Here is a 22,218-nt window from a genome sequence, read left to right on the forward strand (position 1 = left end):
GGCAGTTGGTGGCATGAGACACCATATGACTGAGAGTTGAGATGTTGGAAACTGAGCCCCTGAAGAAACAAGCAGGCTCTGACGGCCAAACAGGACTGCTGACGGCCTGAGACACAACAGAGTTGACCTTTTCCAAAACCTCTGTGTCAATCAGATCTGTTAGCCGCTTGGCGCTGCTGTATTTCTCTTGAGGGGCATTTAATTCCAGAGCGAAGATCTCTGAAAGTCTTTCTCCTGCATTCGTGTTTAGACTTCTCAACGAAGAACTGAATTCAGCGTCTTCTGTTCCCAACTGGAAATTTTCTTCAATTATGGGTTTGATGACTTTCACGGTAATGGTACAGAGAAACTGCACCATTTCACTGCACATGTCAGCCAGAGTGGCTGTCGTTTCTGAGTCCACGATTCCTGCGGCCAGCAGGTTCCACTGAACCGAAGACAGTCGAGCCAACTGTCTCCTGATCAAGGGCAGCAGAGCCTCGTGGGTGATGTCCATGCTAACGTTGATCCTGTTTTGGTCCATGATCAATGATTTTTGTTTCACCGTTCTTCTTTCTGGGATGTTTTGGTGAGTAACGTCTTCAAAAGGTTGGTTGACGATGGTTCACGATGCAGATTTGCAATTCCTATTTACGGACTCCACAACTGGACTAAGTGACGCAGCTGGGGATCAAAGGCGTTCCCTGTCTTTCATCTCTCGCGCGCTACACACGCTGACACGTCACACACTCCCGCACGCATGCGCACAAAGACGCCGCTGGGCCCAAGACAGATTCGAATTAAATTTTCATTCGCGAGAGATCTGTCTTGCGCATGCGCTCATCTGACGCGAACGCGGGAGGCTGACACGTCACACACTCCCGCGCGCATGCGCACAAAGTCGTAAAATCATCCTGCCAGCTCAGTGGGTCTGCACTTTTCTGGAAAAGGGGCTCCTCACCTTTCCAGCACCTTTCTTCTAGTGATGGGGGTACACACCTCGGCCTACAGGTACTTTAGGCACACCCATTAACCTAGCACACATGTCTTTGGACTGTGGGAAGCTGGAGCACCCAGAGGGAACGTACGTGTTTACAGGGTGTAAAAAAAATATAGATGTAACACCAGTTTTACTCAGTTTCAGGACAAGCACAAAAACTTGAATAATTTTGAGTGAGAGTGTGTTAAAAGCAGAAACTTTAACATATGTATATACATACATGTATATTTTTTTCTTCTGCCTTTCTTTTCCAACGGAACTTCAACATTTGAGTATTCTGACCCACTGTGGCACAAAAATCTTTAAAAACAGGTGGAGCAGGACCTATGGTATGTCCACTGTAAAGAAAAGCATGAAGGACTGGAAGTTTTTAGACAAACCTGATGCACAGTCTCCACGTGTGAACAGGCGTCTGATGCGCATGCCCCAGAGTGCAAAGCATTCCTGCCCCGTCCTTCTTGTCCCTGGTGCATTCTTGCACCAGCTCACAGAACAAGAGACCATTGAATGAGATGGATCGTAGATTTTAAGAGGCTTCCAGTTTGTGCACCTTTTTGTTGTGACCGGGACAACGCTTGATGTAAGGTGCCAGTGAAGGCCCCCGACACAGAGGCAGTGGAGGGTTTAGGGTGTTGTCAGTTGTTCAGCTCCTGGGTGAGAGGGGAACACTCCTTTATCCTCTCCTTCACTAACCTCTCTGTGGCCTCCTGCTCTCTGTCCAGCTGGGTCAGAGTGATACGAAGCTCATCCAAAACCTTCATGTCCTTATACTTCTTCCTGATTTTATCTTTCACTGCATTGGTCTTTTTCTATGGTCAAAGAAATACAAAGTTGATTTTGTCCAATGTAATACTATACAATAATGCAGTTCTTTATAATAATAATTTAAATATTTGATATTATATTCATGTATGTCACAGTTTACAATGATAGTTTGTTACTCGTAAACGCCATGAGACACAAAGAAGAGCTAACCCATTTACCATCACATATGAAAAAAACAAACAGCATATTCCAAGAACTGCTTGAAAAAGGATATAAATATATACAGTGACTACTTGATGATCAAAATAATTGCAGATGAATTTCCCGGTACAGAAAGTTATTGACTTGTCATTTCAGCATCTGGAGAACAGTATATTAATGTTGCACATGAGTAACAAAGAAAGTATCCAACATGAGCTTTCATTCAGCAGTCATTAGAGGAGAACAAAAGAACAAGGCCAACTGGGAGGAACGCAAAGTGGATAACAAGAACAAGAGAAAAAAAAAAAAAAAACTGGCAAAACTGGTGAGCAAATTATTTCATTTTCACAACCCATAACTCATTTAACCTTGAGCTGAGAGGTGAATGTGCTACAGCAGCACAAGGACATTTGCTCTACATCAGCTAAACTCATGAAAATGAGCTACTGAACAGCTAAACAAATTCGGTAGATTAGGTTTTAGAAATATGACAATGGCTCCTGGGGATGTTTGGGAAAACAATGTTCCCAGGCATCGACATTGATGGGACAGTGTGGACCAAGCGTCCTGTTTTTGCCTAGTTTAGGCCTTACAAACTGTACACAAACAGTATTATATATTATATAATGCTGATTACAAAGTCACAGCCTCCATGTTGGCTTTATTAAAAGGTGAATTTTTCTTTATTAAAAATGAATTCCATGTCATTGGCTAGTAGCACTGGATTTGTAAATCAAAGAAGAAAACATACAGGCATTTCCTCCTGCTTATCTGCCAGCTTCTTCGTCCTGCAGGCAAGTCGCTGCAGGTGTTGCAGATGTCTCAGGAAGAGTTCCCATTCACAGGTAGGGGGTCAGTCGTGTCATTGCATTACTTCTTCTCAAAAAACCCAACGAGGAAGTGCTTACTTGGTTTTTGACCTTCCCTCCTACCTTACCATTCATTTTCATTTTCAGATGTAAAAGCTCGCGGGAGGGGGGTATGATCTGCCACTCACCGTCTCCACCGTCTCCACAGTCCTGGTGTACTTCCAAGCATGCATCCTGTTTTATTTAGCAGAGCGATACTATGTAGAAGGAAGCAAAGTTTAAGGCTGGAAAGGGTTAATGGAGCAGCACAGAGTAAACGGTCACACCGTGGGAAGTGCCAGTTCACGTGCTAATAACCAAGAAGCCTGCAGGTGCTCGACATATACTGACCTGACGCTGACCTTGATGCGTGCGTGTTAGGTTGACCTACTTGCTAATGTGAGGGAGTGAAGAGTCTCAGACACTGCTGAGGTATTTGTTCACTCAAAGTGCTTTTTCACAAATGTTACTCGATGCTCAGGGGGATTACATTTGTCTCAGTCGGTGCGTGTTTAAATATTTGCGATGACCCTTGACCTTATACATACATAGCACAAATAACTCCCGCACAAGGACAAACAGAGAGACGCTATGAGTCGTCCAGTCTCATTCATCTAAGAACTGAGAAGGCCAATGTCAAGCTGAAACCATGTGAACGTCGCAGCTCATTAGAAGACGCGAGAAAAGGCCAAATTTCTTCAACTATGTGTTCCATTAACTTTCTTTTTTTCACTTTAGTGTTTTGGATTTCAGCCAATTGTGTGTCTCTTGTGTTTTTTAAAGGTCTGAATGAGACAGCAACAGGGACTATATTGTGGTATCTTACAAAAACCACATATATATAATTATCAGAAGCTAATTTTTTTGTGGCTTTGTAAGAAGGGAAGACGGTCCAACACAGCAGGTGGAGCTTACAAAGTGTGGAAGCGTTGAACCAGAAACTCCAGTTTCCGCTCTGAAATACCTTCTTAATGTTCACTAGGTACAAGACAGCATCCAGCTTCCTTCTGCAGCAACATTGAGAGTGAAGTGAGTCTCTGAAGCGGCACTCCACGGGTAAGCATGTTATTTACATTTTACTATACGTTATATTCATCTGTCTTCAATATTGAATTACTTTGTGGTTTCAATACTAGTTGAGAAGTGACATTTGTCTTTTATTTAAGATTTCCCTGCCCATTGTCTTTTTACCGTTGCTGTTATTGTCATTCTTATATTGCTTTTAGTCTGTGAAGTCAGCCTAGGTTGCTGTAAATGTTCAATATAAATAAAGAGTGACTTGACTTGAAACACCCATCTATTTACCAACAAATGTTCTAAGGATACTTTGAAAAATCTGAGTTTAATTGTGTAAACCTTAACAACGGTTGAGAGAGAACAATACATATCCTTATGTTCAAAACAAGCAACTAGTAATAATTAACCAACTATTTCCTTCATACGTGCGCACTGAAAGCTTAAAAGGTTTTTCTATTACTTTCTTGTAAATTGAGCTCTATTTCCTGCTACACACAGGCGTGAGAAGTGTTTGTTTAAATGGCTGACTAAATTCCACTGGATATTTTATACTGATCATTTTTACTGACAGATTACTTTTTTTTTTAGATTTGGTGCTGCGATGAATAAGGCCCAGAGAAACACAGGTAGTGCTAATGAATACCAAAGCAATACATGTCGTGAACATTTTTTGTATGTAATTAATTTTTAAATCCTTTGCTGGTTTTCTTAAAGGATGCGTACAGGAGAGTTACAGATTTATGTAAACAAAGATTCATCACAATCAACTCTTACTTTTTGTCCTCAGTTGGAAATGCAGCTTTCTACAGACCTGCTGAATTTGTAACTGAAATAAGATCCGGATACTTGTACAAGTCTCCCCCTCCAAAACAACTGAAAGCAGAGGTAAAAGTAAAGCCAATGAATGAAAGTGTGTGCTTGCTTTTTATCATATGTATTACATTTAATGACTTATTCTACTGTGTTTCTAACCTAGAAATCATGGAAGAAGAGGTATTTTGTTCTGTTCAAAGTCAATGATCATGAATATCATCTGAAGTACTTCAGAAGTCCAGAGGAAAGGGACAGGCCACTTGGCGGGATCAACCTGGCTCAGTAAGTCCTCAATTAGCCCCCCCCCACCCACCCCCCGTCTTGTGTACATGCTGTTTTTGTCTTTTGGGAGAGTAAGAGTTCACATTTTGTGTGATTTGTGCTTTGTAATAGAGTCTCACTGTTGCATGTAAGCCCTCAACACCACAAGAAATGGGGATGGATCCAGAAGAGCTTCAAGTGCTCCCCATCCTGCGTGCTCTATATCAGGGCTGCAGACCGGGACTACTTCTTGGTTGGTGAAAACAGGTGAGCAAATTTTTCAGGGTGATATCAGCACCAACATGGAATTTACAGCTCCCTCATCATCCACAATGGATTTTATAACCCTCTGCTGTAAACAGCTGACAGCTGACATACCACGGATACCCAGGGATGTGTATTATATAATATCCCAAATAATACATAGTTTGGGGGGATTGTTAAAAAAAAAAACAACCCAAAAAAATGTCAAGTAATTTAAAGCCTACATTTACACGCAATAATCACAAGTTATCCGCCTCTTTTAAAAACAGAGCTGAACCTCTACCTGTAATGAAGGCTGCCATTTTAAAACAATATAACATGAATTGCATTCACCTGAAAGTCAGTGCTGGTGTAACTATGTGTGAAGCCCCAGCTGGGTTGGCCAGTCCTCCTCTCAAGGCCCCTAATGACATGTTCACAACGCCTCATAAAATACTTGCCCCTGCCTTTACGACATCTACTATTTTGGGACTCCAAACAATCAAAATGAAATTAGGATGCCCGCTTCATGTTCGGCGACAGTCTACCAGCTGATAATGGCTTAGCCTTCCATTTTGTCCGCACTAAATTGTTGTTAAGTGTCACAATTACCACTCTATATTTGACTGGAATTGAATTTTAAATTGAATGCCATGGCCATAATTTTGTGTCTATTTGTGTAATTTCACCTGTCTATCCTCCTGTTAGTTATGAAGTGGACGGCTGGTTTTCTGACTTCTTTGATGCCCTGAAGAACCGGCCACATAAATTCACGCAGCCAGAGGTACACATTTTTTTTTTTTTTTTTTTTTTTTAGGATATTTTAGAACTGCTTAAGGAATCTTGCAATGTGATATCTTTATGATATTTGCCTAGCAGCCACGGTATTTCACTGCCACAAAAAATAATGATTTGATTTTGGTTTTTTGTCACCATAAAGGAAATGTGTAATGGCCAGCAAACTATCGAGGTAAATATTCACCAAATGTTTTACTATTTCTTCTGAGGGATGGAGCTTCTGTTTGTATTCTCACAGCATTTCTTGCGGTCACTCTAAAGTCTCCAGTCACTGATGAATCCTCCCTGTACAGTATCACCTGTCCTCTAATAATTGTGCTTACCCATCAGCGATCTATTTTTCTTTTTAAAAATACACCCCTCTTCCTGTTTAACTAGATTATTTCAAACCCAGTTGTGCAGAGGAAGGATTCAGCCATTGTGCCGCAAAAGGTTGGTCCACTGCAACTGAAGCCATGCATGATCTGACTCATTCTTTCTACATACATCCTGTCAGCTAAAAACAAACTGAGGTGGAGGAAATAGAATAAATAAATCAGATCATATCAACTCTTGTGAAATGTCCTAATAAATACTCTCATTCACAGACTCACGGTTATGCAGCAATAACAGAAAACTTATTCTAACACAGGTTTTGTGCACATGGGCGCTCTGATGTGTGTTCTTCTTTTCTTTTCCAGCCACTGTCAAAAATACGGTCCATATCTGATCCATCTCCAAGTCTTTTGGCCGAAAAACCCGCTGGAAAATCAGAGGTGCTATGTGTTAACTTGGCCTTTTTTAACTGGTAAGAATAAGTGTAGCAAGCAAAGTTTTGTTTCCTTTGGGTGACATATGCCTTGTTGTTCTGACTGGCCAACAGAATGAAGATTACTGTAAAAGACGTTCATTAGAGGCTGTGAATCCAATCTACGACTATCCAAAATCCTTCTTGAGTCAAGTAAAAGTAAGGATGAAATCTCTTACTATTTTCAATATCAATTAGTTTGCCATTTGTTTTGTTGATTAATTTGTTTTCTTAAACGAATTATCTTATTTGATGTGTCAGAAAATAGAATCAAAAGCCTCATTTAGTTCCCAATCTGTGGATTGGCCATTGGTCAAACATATTCCCTTCACAATTTATCACATGCTCACATTAGCGTAAGCCGGAAGCAGATAATGTTTGATATTGTTGCAATAAACAGTGTCATTCAATTCCTGCCAGTTCCAAATGAATTTTCTAGTTTTTTCTTTTTCCTTGTTTTTGTGAATGAGGTCTGGGATAGTGTGCCCACCAATGCCAAGCGCGTGGAGTCAGTGTGAGTCTAACTTTTGCTCATGTGCACAATTGTGACAGTAATTCCTGTTTGTGTCTTTTTCCTGCTGATTTTGATTATCTACCTCCTCTAGGTATGAAAGCATGGCTGAAGTCAGGGATAACAAGAAAACAATTCAGGCAGCGTGAGTTTGATTTACATTGTCAAATCATTTAAAAAAAAGAGAAAGAAAACCAATATCAGGTGAGCTGATATTGAAAAGTAATTGCTCATCATTGTTAAAACAGTTTATTCAATTGTTCCAAATGCCTAAAATAGGGACCGTGAAGTTGAAGACGTCACCAGCGGCACTCTAATGAGGTCTGTCACTCAGGCCTTTGAGAAACTGAAGACCCAGATTTCTCCACTGTCCTCGTTCAATGAGGAGATCGACACTGATGACAGGTTAGGATTAATCGTAGGGTATTTTTCTTTTCATGTGTGCATTTTAGACTTTTCACTCTGTCCTGTGCTCTTTGTGTGATGTTTTGTCAGTGCCCAAAATACCAAAACAGTTCATTCAACCATGACCTCAGTGGTTACGATCACCTAGACTGACAGTGGGGTGCTATTTTTATACCACAAAACTGTTGACACGACAGCGCGAGTTGGAAGAGCCTGCTTCGCAGTGTAGGAACTGACTAGATGAGAAGGACCGATCTTCCCTGATTCCCTGAAAACATGTGCTATAATGCTGGTTTTTCAGATATTGTGTCAGCAAAGATGCGAGCTGTGATCAGTGGTCGGACAGATTTAACTTTCCTTTCTCCTATGAAATTTGTCTATGCCATGCCATTATCTCTTGTTTAAACATATTCTGTTTGTGCTGTTAAATGTGCTGCAAGATCAAACTGCATGATGCCTCACGCTGCTCTCTGATGTTCTCTCTAAGTGGCCAACCACCGTGCTGCCGCGCTGAAGACCATCTTCTCCACTACACTTGGCATATGGGTCAAAAATCTCATTTCTAAAGTGCCTCTTCATTTAAATTCCTCCTGTGCCTCTGCAGTGATTATGGAATATTTGGATTCTCCCTCGCTGCTTTTATGAACTACTTTTTAAAAATCTCAAGACATCTGCTCCCCCTTTTGTTGTGCAACTGAGATGAACCTGTTCTGGGACTTTGGCATATACAATGCTCTTGCAACCTTCATCAAAAATGTTTTCCTCATTCGTCATCACTGAGGACAAATTGGCATTTGTACCCAGACAAAGCCTCTAATTTAGTGCCAGATTCTGTTGTTTTGCTATGTGCCTGTGAGCCAGTCATTATGACAATGCAGGCAGATTCAGTTTCACCCTGCAGCATTGCTAGATGCAGTCAACATAAAGCACTGGCCTTGGCTCCTGCTACAGGACAGCCTCTCTGCAGTTTATTCCCTCTATTTCTCCAAGCTGTCTCGTGGTCTTTACTTAGACGGCAGCCAAGAACACATAAGTGATTACCAGCTGAATGAGACATGTGCCCAATATGTGTCCTCATGATGTCATTTGCTTTTGCAGGGAGGAAACACATCCCTCAGACTTCAGTAGCAGCTCCAGTGACAACGGGGCCATATCTCCTGTGGAGATGCTGGAGAGTCGAAATGTGCCCACACCGGTAAAACAAGGCTCTACGGAGAGGTAATATACTGAAGTAACTGACCCCGAATCGCAAAAGCAGCAGAGTGAGAGTCACTGTTTGAATTTTGTTAAGACAAACAAAGAGATAAACACTTGAGTGTGTTTGTGGGATATGGGATGTGTTCAACTTTAGCAGAGATGATGATGATGATGATGATGATGAATGAGTTGCTCTACTAGAATAGCACAGGGCGGCATTTGAAACCCCCCATTGTGGAACCATCTGGACCAATCAAAAAGTCAGAAACAGCTCTGTAATGTCACAGAACAAATGAAAAAAACAAAAACAAAACATGGCCACATTTAAGGTGACTCAGAACGCTGGCTCACAGAACGTAGATGCTGCACGACTGGTTAGAGTAGTTTCTAGACCTTTTGGCTGGCAGACGGGGGCATAATAATAATTGAATGACAATAAGCAGCACTCGGCATTAAACATGAATAACCTGTAACCGGAATTCACGAGTGGTTCGAAGAAAATTAGAGGCGCTTATCTGTACAGACACTCATGCTATTATAATAAGAGGAAGGAGAAAATTATATTCACACCTGATATTATGTGCTTGTTCAACATAATGAAACATAATATCCTCTTATCCTTATGAAATGGCATTTTGAGTCTAAATGTTGATTTAGTAACTTGTGCCAGTTATTTTGCCAAATACTAAGATAATATTTTAGGATTTTTTTTTCCCCCACAATAATTCACCTGAGCAAACTATTGTCATTGGACAGTTAGGATAGCTTACAAAGCTGTTGTTCTTTTTCTCTGTAGTCTTGACCACATCACCGCAGAGGAGAGAGATATTGAGGTGAAACAGGCAGATTTGAAAAAACACCTGACACTAACAGAAATAGATGGAAAACCAAGGTAAGGTTCAGTCAGCTCACTGTCTTGCATATTAGCGTGATTAGATTGAAATATCTGGAGCGGCTAACACCCCCCCCCCTAAAAAAAAAAAAAACCCAAACAAAACAAACAAAAAAAAACAACCTAAGAAATGTCCCAGTACATCTTTTTCTCCTGTAAATTAATATTAATGAAAGCACATAACCCCCAGATGTGTACACTACATTCAGTTTTGGCTGTTCGGCAACACATTTGTCTTTATCCCAGAAATGACAAGCTCCATTTGTTCGAAAGCGTGGCTCATTTAAGGCAATGCTTGTGGCTATTTTCTCATTGAGAAAAGTCTGGCATGATGTTTGTTCATTAGTGCTGAATGTTTCAGAACTGTCAGCTGAATGGTGAGTGCATTGTGTGGAAATTTGGACATGTAGCTATGCTTAATTTCATTAACTCAACTGTTGGCACAAAATCCAAATTCTTGTGATGTAGAAAAAAATTAACATTGAACAATAAAATGCATTACTTTTTTTCTTTTCCAAAACAAGGCAAACCATTCTTGGACATCTTGTCTTTTGTTAATGCTGAACAGTTAAGCTCTAACCATGCCAGCTATCAACACCTCTTTGTCTCAGTCTTAAGTATTTGTTAGAGCAGCAATAAGGGGAAGTGAAGGCAGCATCTTTAGTAGCATGTAAAATAAACAAACATGCAACAACGCACACATTGGCACTAAAGCCACAAAGCGTTGATGTTTATTATAGGATCAAATGTCATCTCAGCACTAAACTTCACTAAAAGTAACATTTCATTCATCTATTATGAGTTAAAGTGATTTGTCCTTTTGCATCTGACTTGATATGATGGAGGAACCTTGGTGACTAAAGCTAATCTTTGGCTAAGGTGTAACAAGCCAGATCCACAGAAAGTAAAAAGGTGCATGTGTGTGTCAGTGTGTCTGGGTGGACAGGTAAGCCACAGACTGTGTGCCTGTTCCACAAAGGAGACCAAATCCTGGCCATCAATGACTTGCATGTCAGCAGCGTGGAGGAGTTCAACATGTATATCAGCAAGACGCTGAAGAATGAGGTACATTCAACACAAAAAGCAAATAAACTGTCTGTTCTGTTGCTGCTTGTATGAATCCATGCAAATCATTCCTCTTCTCAGGTGAAACTGACCATCCTGCGACTTCCTGGAAATCCTCATCTCCATTCGCCAAGCTGTCTCTGCACTGACCGTTAAGAGTCTGGGTGTGTTTGAAGGCCCCCAGGCCCTTCCTGTAGTTCGTGAGTTTGTATCACTTAAAATAAGAGACAGTATCATTCCAAGGCTCCTCTAGATCAGACCTCCTACTCTTTAATCAAAGAGCCGAAGCAAAGGAAGAGATCACAGTTCACTAATCTCATACAGCAGGTCTCACGTTGTATGAAGAAAGACACGTTCTGTCTAAGCCACAATTTATAATTTAGTAATTGATGACTCTGTTGCATTTGCTGTTAATGTTTGTTCTGTGATGGCCCCGTTACCAAAGACCGTCTTGACCAACAAGTGCACATTTAAGTGTGAATATGTATTTTCAAGGCTCATGTCTCAGGAATGGTTGAAAAGCAATACATACTTAAATCTCTTCCTGACAGTGGCAGTGAAGAACACATTATTTGTCAAACAAAGGGAAGAGATGATCACTCCCTAATTGTACAGTAGTTCCCTTTTTTTCATGTCTCTATATACGGACTAAGTGCCAACCTATTCTAACACATGGCATGTACAGTATCTGAAATATGTGTTAAGGAGCAGTTTGTTAGATTAACTATAGTTAAAAAAAAAACAAAAAAAAAACAGTAAGTTACATGCACAAATAGATTAGTGGGCAACAAAAGAGGAGTTTTACTGAAATGTTTCCTCATACCATTTGTAAGCTGCCACAGTCATGACACAAGCCTCCCATCAATGTTAATAAAAAGAGAATGTGACATGAAACCAATGAACATTGTAGGAAAGCTATTTTCAGTGTTTAGCTTCAGAGGTGACATTTCTCTGTAAGCTATCTAAAACAATGGCACCAATTTTGTAGAGCACCAGCAGACTGGCAACACTGTCTAAAATAATAATCCATGTACATGCTGTTAGTATTTATCTAAATCAAAGATCTCTGCACCTCAAGGATTTACCCCTTCCTCTTGTTTATCTTGAGAATAAATTGGCAATAATTAGAAAGGCCAAATAACAAGAGATACAGGAAGAGACCAGTGTTTCGTGTCGGTCATACCTCAGGGAGACTCCAGTGAATTAACATGCAGACAGAATTGTGTTGCACCTCGGGCTGCGTTTCACCTACTTCCTGATATTCAAACAAATGAAACTATAAAAGAAGTTGACGTTGAAACTGGCGCTCCGTATTAATTATTGAACAAAGCCACTTCCAAGTGAAGACAATATCAGCATGACTACATTATCAGGCGCAGCTCATTTTCCCATGGCTTCATAATCACCCTCTCCAAGGTTAAATGCTTTGTATTTTAATATTAAAATATGAATTGTAGTGAAGAAATTATTCTGATTTTTTGTAAAGCCCATTTTTCAGCCGTGCTTTGCAGCTGCCTGTTGTACTGGGACAATAAATCCTTTGTCAAATGGTTAAATAAATACAACCAAATGAAGACTTTGCGTGTACATTTTCCCCAACATCTTTAACTGAGTGAGGAATTTAGAATTCCCAGCACATAAATTTTTTTTTATGAAATTAGCTCTAAAGTAGTTATCCTAACATAATTGAATTTTCCGGGTCTACATTTATCTACCAATCATTGTAATTATGTCAAAAATTCCTATTAAATCCCAGTTTGAGATCATCAGTTCATACTTGTGCCTTCAGTAAGAGCCAAAGAGTTTATTTATAAAACGTTGGCAGGGATTCAGTATCATGCTTAGCAGGGTGAATGCTGCCCGTGCAAGACTGGAATATCCAGTTTCTTTTAATGTCATTGTCCTTCAGGCCAGAATTAGCGTAAATGTGCATCTTTGTTTTTCATGAGTTTTATCATTTGCAGATGCAAGTGTCTCAAAAAATTCAGACAGTGGGATGTGAAACATACCTACTGACTGACAGACATTTAAACAGGCAGCCAAGTCAATTCAATTTACATATGGCACTGATTTTTCATTTAAGTCAAGCCTAAGGGAGGAATACCAAATGGTGTTATTAGACAGGGCTTAGTGAAAATGACTTGTTCAGGAGTGTAGTGAATATTCTAGAAATCACTTTAAGACAGGACTGCCTCTTAAAAACTTCCAGCAAGTGAACAAAACTTAAATGATGAAGTCAGGATCCTTTCACAATAAAGTGTAAAAAGACCATTTAAAACATTTATTTTTTTTAGCATGAAACTTTAGGTTACAAAGAAAAATATACAGACATTAGAAAACAGAAATTGCATTTCCGTAGCAGCAAGTTGTGGAATTGAAGGTGGAAGCTGACACACGTAACAAGGTAAACATACTGCTGGATGACAGAAGTCTGACACACAAATCAAGTAAAGGTTGTGAGAGTCAAAGACATAAAACTGCAGTAAATATAATAAAATATGTAGTGTGTTAAAATGTGTTCTCTGTGCTCATGTGGTATTTCAAGTATTGAAAATGAATGGGTTTATTGTTAACAAGCAGCAGAGTTTAATAGTTCATTGCTAAAGAAGCTAGAGTTTAGCTTTAGTTTCCATGAGCCACTCACTGAAACACTTCTCCATAGCCTTCCGGCTGGCCCAGCTGCCATTGTTGACTGTAGGAATGATCTTGACAGGTTGGATCCACTGCACGAAACGCTTCAGCTCCAGAAAACTGCTGTGTTCACTGTATGGGATTCCTGTGACGGAGACAAAGGAGTTGTCATCGTCACGTTCTAAACTGCGTTGAAAGGTGCATTTGTCAAAAGCCAAGTACTACTTGTATACTAAAGTACACTAAAAATTTATTATAATCCTGAAGATTTCCCACATTTTGTTCATTTGTCACTGAGCCAGCTCAAATTGGTTGTAATTATCCCAATTTACCAATTATAACAGAGAGAAGTCGTGGAGGGAGAGTAGCCAGCAGCGTTTTGGAACTGAACCAGAGGAACTTTTCAGACACCGTTTTCACTTTAATCTCATCTGCTTTGATATTTCTCTTCTTAATTTCTCAATCATGAAATGTCAAGCTAAGTGAATCCAATTTAGTTTTAGGTAGAAACCCTGTCATTGAACCAGATGTCTAAAAGTATGAGGAAAGCACGCAGATTTGGAACAGGGCAAAAGGACCAGATGCTCAGATTGACCCACAAGCACTGAATTAAAGATTTCAGATGCTGAAACATGAAGACCATCAAATGTCATTTGTGTGGCGAGTTGATAAGAACAGCTTCAAACAACAGCAGAGCTGCCATCTCTCGATTGCCCCCTTTCATCCCTCCCACAGCGTTTAATGTGCTCCACCACTGCTTTTTACACATCGAGCTGAAGCTAAGCCCGCTCAAGTATACAGCCCATCCTCCCACATGCAGAGAAAAACATTAGGAGTAGTTGTAGCATATGTCTGGGAAGGGCAAGGAGGAGGAAGTGAACACAACAGAGAGGGAGAGAGCGGAAGAGGGAACGAGCACACAAATTGGCTTCCGCCTGAGTGACATAAACTGCTGAGGAGGAAGAAATTACTTGCAAGTGTGGATTGCATAAGTGCCTCACTGGTGATTGTAGGTTATGGGCCAGATGGCTGACACTGTTGATGAATCTATTCAGAACGTGAAACAGCAGACAGGAACGGGAAGGGGGAAAATCCGCAAAATCCACAGAGGGAAATCAAGTCAAGACCCATTTCAGCACTGGGATTTAATGGTAGTACACACCGTTGCCCAAGACCAAAGATACAACACCCAGCATCAGTCTTCTTTATCTACCCTCCCATCACCGAGCTGAGATGAAACTGAGACAGCCGTACTCTTTCCTTCAGTGTCCCTCTCCTTTCCAAAAGAGGGCGCTGTAGGCCAAACGCAATATGCATTTGTGGTAATGAAACACTGCTGTTACAATGCTGCCTTAGCAACATGTAGGGACATGATAATTAAAGATCATCTCCAACTGCTGTGGTCTGCTTTAGGCCAGCAAAAGAGAAATGTAGGCCCAATACCTACATTCCTCTTAGCTCTTCAAATGTGATCCATTACTTTATTTTTAGGTTATTTTTAGATATTAATGCTTTCTCATGAGTGTATATTTATTACTCCTTCACAAATGACTGGACATAAGAATGTTCCAGAAGGAAAACTAATGCTCACCGTAAATGGAGATGTTGTCCCTGGTCTCTGGTTGAATGTCTCCCACCGAGTTCACCTGCTGACTGAAGGTCCAGCCGGTGGGTTTAAATGCCACCAGTTGATTATATCGTTGTGAAAACCGTGCCAGGTGATCCTTCAGTTTCTGGACACAGCAAATTAAAATAAGTGACTGCGGCACATGGGGATGTATGGTACTGAGAATTTAACACATGCTCATGAATCGAGGTGGATCATTGTGTAGGGACATTTCTACTGAGAACAGCTGTGACATAGATTTTACTCACATACACCGTTGATTTGATTTTACAGTTTACAAGGAAGTAGTTACTGATTGCAGTCTATCACTTCTTTACTGGTCGATAAAATAAAAGAAATGTGTCCAATTTACTATAAAGCTGTGCAAACACTGAACTGCACTTTCCATTTTATTTCTATCTACTGCTTAAAGACTTAGAATGTCAGAACAACTCAGTTTATTTCCCCCAAGTCAGCCTTTCTGTGTCTAGCAACGCAGGAATTATACTAGGCCGGGACTTATCTGTGCTTATACAGATGGAAAATTTAAATGCTTTAGTTCTTTTTCAACAGATTATGCAGTTGGGTCACTAAAATTTGCACTTCCTAATTATTTTTAACTCCTTTCCAAGATATGCAACTCTCCGGGAATGGCATTAATCTCACTAGTTTATTAATGAATGGTTTAACTCAGTGCTCAGTAATTATCACTAGGGAACTAAAACTTCAATGGCTGAAGGCCAAACGCTTGATGTGATACTATCTAACTTCACTCTAATTGCTGACGTACTTCATTTTTCAAACATGCCCCCAAAATTATATTTATGAACACCTCTGGGCTTAGTTTCACAGCAAAATGACTGCTCCTTGCAGATCAGAGAATGAAATTGCTGCACCTACTTTGAAGGTGAGCTGCATCATGGGCAGCACGTGAACTTGGGCTGCCTTCCAGTCTGTGGTTATACATTGTCTGACTTGCTCTGACTCTAGACAGCACATGGTGTTGTATTTGTCCCTAGACAGGCACACTTTAGATCCCAGAACGTCAGCCAGTGCTACAAATGAAGCAGAACAAGGCCAGTCAAAGAAACAGGAATGAGGGAAATTCTATCTTTTAAGCACTAATTTTACTGCCTTTACAGATAACATTTTCAAAGCAAACTTTCGATTGCCTGCTTTTATAGCAATCAGAACATAATATATTGCATTACCTGCCTTCAAAGGTGTGTACTGTAAATGTACCAATACTATTGTGAAATAACAGAGGGCAAAGCGATTGTTGACAATTGAATTAGCTGTTTCCTTTTGGTTTTTTTACTCCAATGTCATGCAGAGCTTGTTGAGGCAAAGTTGATTACAGAATAAATGCATGCTGTTCAGCCTGTGAGGACGACATTCATTTGAGAACTTCACCACATAGGCTCTTTTCTCAAAACATACTAATCCAACTTCTCCACTCACGTTTCCAATAAAACAGGATCTGTTGACCTTTTCAAGGCAAGGCAGTGATATACAGCTGCAGAAATAAATTATTGTGCTCATGCCTCACTTTCTACCAATTCCGAGCATTAAATTAGTGAAACAGCATGAAACTGTCACTGATTTAAGCCCAGAAAGTGTCACATTGTCTGATAGATGTTAAAATGTGTAAATATCCCCAACTTCCTTTTTTGGTATAATCTCATTTTAACTGTCGGATCAAGGGAATAGACTGGATAACTACATTAATCGCTTTACTTTAACTATAAAAATGACTGTTTTAATTGTTGTGTTCTAACTATTTACATGGAACTTCATAACACACTGCTACTCTTTGTTATTAAAAAGTACCCATCTTTGAAGTAATAAAGCTTAAACGTAACCAATTTACAAAACAAATGTGCAGGCTTCTAATTCAATGCACGACAGTGCAAAATCCTTTTTAAATAAGAAAATTTGATATCTTCTGGCATTTGAAGGATTTGACCGATTACAGTTAGAAAGTCAAAGTCAGAGGAGTCACTTTCTTTATATGATCTAGTTATGAGTAATGACAAATCTGAATATTTTGTCTTGTCGTAGCAGAGGATTACTTAAATCTGAATTTAGCCTTTTAAAATGAATACACTCAAGCACTTACCCAGAAAGACTTTCTCTTTCCCCACAGAGTAGGATCCACAGACCACCAGTGTACATGGGTTGAGTGTCACCAGCTCAAATGCTGTGCTGGCTGCAAAGTTGATGACCTCTTGTTGTCTTGGGAAAGTGTATTCAGGACTGCAGTACCTTAGGAAAAAAAAAAAAACAAAACAAAAAAAAAAAAAAAGATTACACAGGGATGTCCCTGTGTTTGCACATAGGGCAACAACACAAACATCAGCCCTGGTTTTGGCTCTCAGTATGTGATGGGCACTTACGTAGTGTCTAAGTAAAGTGTCTGTACCCTGCAGCTGAGTAACTCAGGGTAGCTTTCCATTGAGGGATCAGCTCTGAAATCTCCAGTGTGGAGGACCGTCTGTCCATTAGGCAGGAAGAACAGTAGCATGGCAGCCCCTGGACAACTGAAGGGAGGGGGGGTTGATGAAGAAAAAAAAAAAAAAAAGGTCATCAAGTAAAAGCACAAAATTAAAAAAGGTATATTCTCCAATTTGATAAATTAGGATTCACAGAAGTTTTGGTTGTTCAATAAAAAGGGTAGATATTCGAGGTATTTAGTTTGGCTTTTAGGAAAGCAACTGGCCTAAATTCAAAGCTAAGAGCTAACAGAAAAAAAAAAATTGCTCTAATGAGTTAGTGACTCACTGGTTGGCATCCAGGAGGATGACCTTGATTCCCTCCACAGTGACCTGGGTGTTCATTGGTAGGATGTGCAAATACTTCTCTGCCACCTTCAATTTGTTCTTCACCAGATTCCCTGTGATCTGAGGAGAAGCAGCAAGTGAAGTTGCATTTCAGGGAATATATAAACAAACTGCATTTAAAAAAAAAAAAAAAAAAAAAAAAAAACCTGGCCAAGCAAACAAAGATAAAGTAATTACTTCAGACAATGTACATAATTGTGTCTATGCTTAGTAGTTTCTTTTTATACTTTTGCCAATTAAAAGTTAAACATTCTGATTGGAGGTACTGACTTTGTGCCTTGGCCAACGAAACTGTTTCCATTAACCAGCGTAACATATTCCGCATTTTTTCTTTATTTTATACATTTTAAAATTACAAGTGCCACCTCCACACAACTAAATGCATAGAATGCAAGATCTGCTAAAGTATGCTTTAAATCATTTCAGCTTATCACATGTTATCCCCAAAAGCAGTTGGGAAAATTTCCTTCTTCTTTCACTTCTGAACTTACTTTTCTGGGCTATGACCCACCTAGCATTCATGTCGAATTTCTGTGACCGAAACAGAACCCCAAAGGAGTCCGTTTTTAGTTTTAATGCCCACAGAACGCACACTGTGCACTGTGATCAATCGTGCCCCATTTGATAGCAGAACTAACATTGTGTAAATGTAGGTTTTTAAACATCCCAGTGAGACGAAGTGAAATGCAAATCTCATCTAAAAAGTGACATAATATAAAGTCTGAATACTATATTTGTTCAGCAACATCTCAATTCATTCACTTTATTTCATTAACATTTACGCATTGACAGTGGGACGATGACCACCCAGACAAACCACATTTACTGGATATGAAGCTTCTTTTTCTGCACAAATTTCAATCAGCATCAGTACGGTCAGAGCTCCTGGCAAATTAGTTTCATAGCTGCTGATTACAAGCAAAATTTTCAATACTCTGAGTCAATGCAGTTCAGTAAGATAAATGCATCAGGTATTTATGTAGTGAGATGTATATAAAGCCAGATTGCAGCACCTTCTAAAGAGAATATCTTCTATAGCATTAGAAGGACCTGAGGCCTTTGAAGGGAACTAAAAGCACCATCCAAGACAGTTCCCTGCACAAAAAAGGCCAGAGAGGAGAGTCTTATGGAAATGAATAGTAATACACCTGAAACCCACTTTGAAAATGGTGTATCTTATAACACGTCTAATCCATGCACAACCAGTCGGCCGCAGGATAGCAACACCACCAAGTAAAATAATATAAGCCAAATAAAGTATAAGGCCAAAACGTGACTTACTCTGTTACAGTAAATGGGAAATGTGGAGTTCTTGGTCAAGCCGCCATAGTGGTCTGAGTGGAAATGTGAGAGGAAGTAGGCAGCGATTCCCTCAATCTCCCCATACTGAAAGGCGTCTACGACAAACTTTGTACCTGATCAAAATTATACAAATACTTTAGATCTCACACACAAAAATGCTTAACCTTGAGATTCATGATTCACCCTCACTGACCTGGAATCTTCTTATAGAAAGGACAACGTGGTAACTCTACTTCTCCATCAGCATTCACTCTGTTCCTTCTTCGCCTCCATCCTCTGGTCCAATCTCTTTTTACTTCTCCCTGAGCATTCACTACATCAGTACTATTTCCAGTCTCTGTCCCCTGTGAGGTATCGTCGGTTGTCCTAGCCTTACTTATCCTCATCCGCCCCCTCCTTTGCCGTATCTTTCCTGAGCTCTCACCAAGTGAGGTAATGGAGGTGGTGTTGAGTGCTGGTTGGGCATACCCAGTTTCATTCTCCTCCTTCTTCTTCTCCTTGAGGGGTTTCAGACCAAAAAACACCCCAATGTCTGTCTGCTTGAGACAGGAAGCCTGGCCCGCCTTGCTCTGGCCCTTCTGCAGCGGCATTGCTTGAGATGAAGGCTCTTGATGAGAATATATGTACGGCTGCTCCGACTGAATACCGTCATCCAAATTTTTCAAATGCTGGTTATTTGAGTTTAAAAGAGATTCTCTCAGGCGCTCTAAAACAATACTCTGTGGTGACTGAATGATAGAGGAGCTACATACATTGGTCAATTTACCACGAGCTTCTTCTTCACCTGTGGAATCAGCTCTGTTTTCACCAACTGCAACAGAAGCCAGATGATTAGTGGGTGCTAATGACGTAACTGGCACCAGCTTGATGTTTGAGGAAGACGGGTCCTTTTCTGGCACATTATTGCCTTCCAAATTATCTATAAATTCAGTTAAGAGTTCATCTTCACTTGAGAAGCCATCATAAAACAGTAGTGGGGAATCATTGTCTTCATTTTCAAATGGGTCACAATTTAAGACTTTTTCTGACTCGCTGTTAATGACTTCAGTCTCTGCAGGAAGCTCAGAAAGAGGAGAGTAGGATATGACTTCGTCATCAGAAGGCTCACATTTGGGAAAACCTTCAGAAGCTTGTTCTCCAGCGTCTTCTTTTACAGGAATGGATGAGAAATCTGACTTACTTTCTTGGGAAGCACTAATAGAATTGTAACCTTTGGGAGAGGATGACCAGCCTTTCTTTTTCTTAATGTCCTCTGGGCCAGGTGAACGTAGAAATAGAAGTCCATTTTTCTGTTTTGACTGGGGTGTTCCTGTCGTATTATTGCAAGGGAATGCGACGGACTGACTGGTGGTGCTGTTTTGAGATGACTCAAAAGCAGACTCATCCCCATCATTGTCTGTCAGTCCTGAGAGACAACTGACACCTGTCTGCTCGCTGGTTTCAGCCTGCTGGGATAGACTGAGGACGGCCATATCACTGTTTGCTCGACTGTGGGCCAGGAGTGTGTGGTTGAAGTTTTTGTAATGGTTTGGGATGGTGGAGGAGCACTGAAGACCATGTGGACACTCTGCAAAAATAGATAAAAAAACAAAAAAGCATTAGCAAACATTTTCTGACAGGATTTTCATAAATTGTCTTAAATAATTCAGAATTTCAACAATGAGTAGTGATACAAAAGGGGGCATGCAATTTGAAAGGCTTGGGCATTAAACAGTTAAGGAGTATCTGATCCCACGCTCATGTTATAAAGAAATTTAGTTATTCTATCCTTAACATCAAAATTAAAACCCTAGCTTTTTACAAAAGCAACCAAATTGTAGCTTATTCATAAAAAGGCAATGTCAATGGCTATAATGCTATTTTGCCAATTGAAAAATTACATTACTTTGAATCCTCACATGATCTCTTTTGCAATTATATACACTTGACAGATGTTAACTCAAGATAAAATATCTGGCTCTTTCATCCATCCCATATGGCATGATTTCTTTGTGCGAGACTTCCAGCTTTAATAATATTAATTTGCTGATGTACTCCTTCGAGTGATTGATTATTGATTTCAGTAATGTACAAGATAGTAAAATCTTTTCTGCCTGTTGTGCAACAGAGAGTGGGATCGTGCTTTCAAAATACCATAAATACATACTTCAAAATATGTTTATGAGGATCTTCTGAAGTGCTTGTCATGTAATGTAAATGAGAAAACAGATTAGTGGGATGGACAGGTGGAATGGATGTCTTTACCTTTGCATTTGTCCCTGGGGACTTCAAGACACTCGGCAACATGCCATCTTTGAGTTTGTACCACCAAGATGGCAAAAGGCATCTGACAGATGGGACAGGAGTCTCCGGAGGTTGGTGCCTGTGCAGCATTGTCAGTTTGACCTGCTCCAACAGCAGCAGGTAACTTTGAGGGTTTAGTATGAATATCTGAGCTGCTACGTCCGTTTTCGTGATCAATGCTCAAATGCCCACTTGGAGCAGTTTTGCCTTCTCCGGTCAGTCCCGGTGCTCTGACTGGGAGAGCAGAGTGTCTGTCGGAGGTTTTCCTGAGTGTGCATCTTCTCTTGGTGACAGGTTTGACTGCAGCCGGTGGTTCGGGTCTCTTCTTCTTCTTCTTAAGGGGTTTATAGTCCCAAATGTCCTTTTCGGAGTCGTCGGTTTGTGACATTTGGAGTAAAAGAAGGCGCAATGTTCCTTAAATTAAGCCCAACGACCTCCTCAGACCGCCAGCTGTTACTGTTCAATAACATCCCGCGGCCACCGAAAATAATACACTTTACATTAATGACTACCGCTAAGTATACTAGTGATGCTGATATTCTTATTCATGGTTACATATATAGATATACTACTGAGGACATTTTCATTGATTTCTGTAGTGTGGAGTCCTGCAATAAGACGTTAGCAGCATGCTAGCAGCCGAGCGCTTACCGCCAGTACAGCCATGAAAGGAGTAAAGACAACCACAGAAACACGGTAGCACTTTCGATAAATCTGCAGCAAAGCTACTTGGGTAGAAGTGCTGAATAAATATCCAAAAATAATTTTCAAAGG

The 22,218-nt window shown here is 40.2% G+C and overlaps 2 protein-coding genes across 3 annotated transcripts; one reads left to right on the forward strand and one right to left on the reverse strand.

Moving 5' to 3' along the window:
* The first annotated feature begins 973 nt into the window (after window positions 1–973).
* On the forward strand, window positions 974–11,535 carry LOC115060180 (pleckstrin homology domain-containing family S member 1). Its single transcript, XM_029528033.1, has 18 exons — window positions 974–990; window positions 3,776–3,849; window positions 4,399–4,436; window positions 4,598–4,695; window positions 4,787–4,905; window positions 5,017–5,151; window positions 5,836–5,911; window positions 6,068–6,097; window positions 6,304–6,357; window positions 6,606–6,680; window positions 6,788–6,871; window positions 7,183–7,226; window positions 7,318–7,368; window positions 7,503–7,628; window positions 8,727–8,846; window positions 9,622–9,717; window positions 10,647–10,782; window positions 10,864–11,535. The coding sequence occupies exons 3-18, from the start codon at window positions 4,412–4,414 to the stop codon at window positions 10,936–10,938; spliced, it is 1,344 nt and encodes a 447-aa protein (XP_029383893.1). The 5' UTR covers window positions 974–990; window positions 3,776–3,849; window positions 4,399–4,411; the 3' UTR covers window positions 10,939–11,535.
* A 1,511-nt stretch (window positions 11,536–13,046) lies between these two features.
* dclre1a (DNA cross-link repair 1A (PSO2 homolog, S. cerevisiae)) lies at window positions 13,047–22,095 on the reverse strand. 2 transcript variants are annotated; one of them, XM_029528032.1, is made up of 9 exons: window positions 21,406–22,095; window positions 19,355–20,728; window positions 19,141–19,274; window positions 17,801–17,919; window positions 17,416–17,559; window positions 17,139–17,284; window positions 15,920–16,074; window positions 15,005–15,146; window positions 13,047–13,558 (listed from the first exon to the last, which is right to left on the reverse strand). In XM_029528032.1, the coding sequence occupies exons 1-9, from the start codon at window positions 21,830–21,832 to the stop codon at window positions 13,392–13,394; spliced, it is 2,808 nt and encodes a 935-aa protein (XP_029383892.1). In that variant the 5' UTR covers window positions 21,833–22,095; the 3' UTR covers window positions 13,047–13,391. The 2 variants fall into 2 exon arrangements, 1 of the variants encoding a protein (XP_029383892.1); XR_003842245.1 differs by having other exon boundaries at window positions 13,421–13,558; window positions 15,916–16,074.
* Between the last annotated feature and the right edge of the window lie 123 nt (window positions 22,096–22,218).

The sequence above is a fragment of the Echeneis naucrates genome, chromosome 19 (genome assembly GCF_900963305.1).
Source record: "Echeneis naucrates chromosome 19, fEcheNa1.1, whole genome shotgun sequence".
NCBI classification, from domain to species: domain Eukaryota; kingdom Metazoa; phylum Chordata; class Actinopteri; order Carangiformes; family Echeneidae; genus Echeneis; species Echeneis naucrates.

Bases quoted from the DNA above. Each gene is read 5' to 3' on its own strand.
- LOC115060180 (XM_029528033.1), top strand. From the start codon at position 4,412: ATGAATAAGGCCCAGAGAAACACAG. The intron at 6,681-6,787 runs GTGCTATGTGTT...ACTGGCCAACAG, and splicing joins AACCCGCTGGAAAATCAGAG to AATGAAGATTACTGTAAAAG. The intron at 6,872-7,182 runs GTAAGGATGAAA...TTTGTGAATGAG, and splicing joins CCTTCTTGAGTCAAGTAAAA to GTCTGGGATAGTGTGCCCAC.
- dclre1a (XM_029528032.1), bottom strand. From the start codon at position 21,832: ATGTCACAAACCGACGACTCCGAAAAGGACATTTGGGACTATAAACCC. The intron at 17,560-17,800 runs GTGAGTCACTAA...CCCTCCCTTCAG, and splicing joins ATCCTCCTGGATGCCAACCA to TTGTCCAGGGGCTGCCATGC. The intron at 13,559-15,004 runs GTGAGCATTAGT...TCTCCGTCACAG, and splicing joins GGACAACATCTCCATTTACG to GAATCCCATACAGTGAACAC.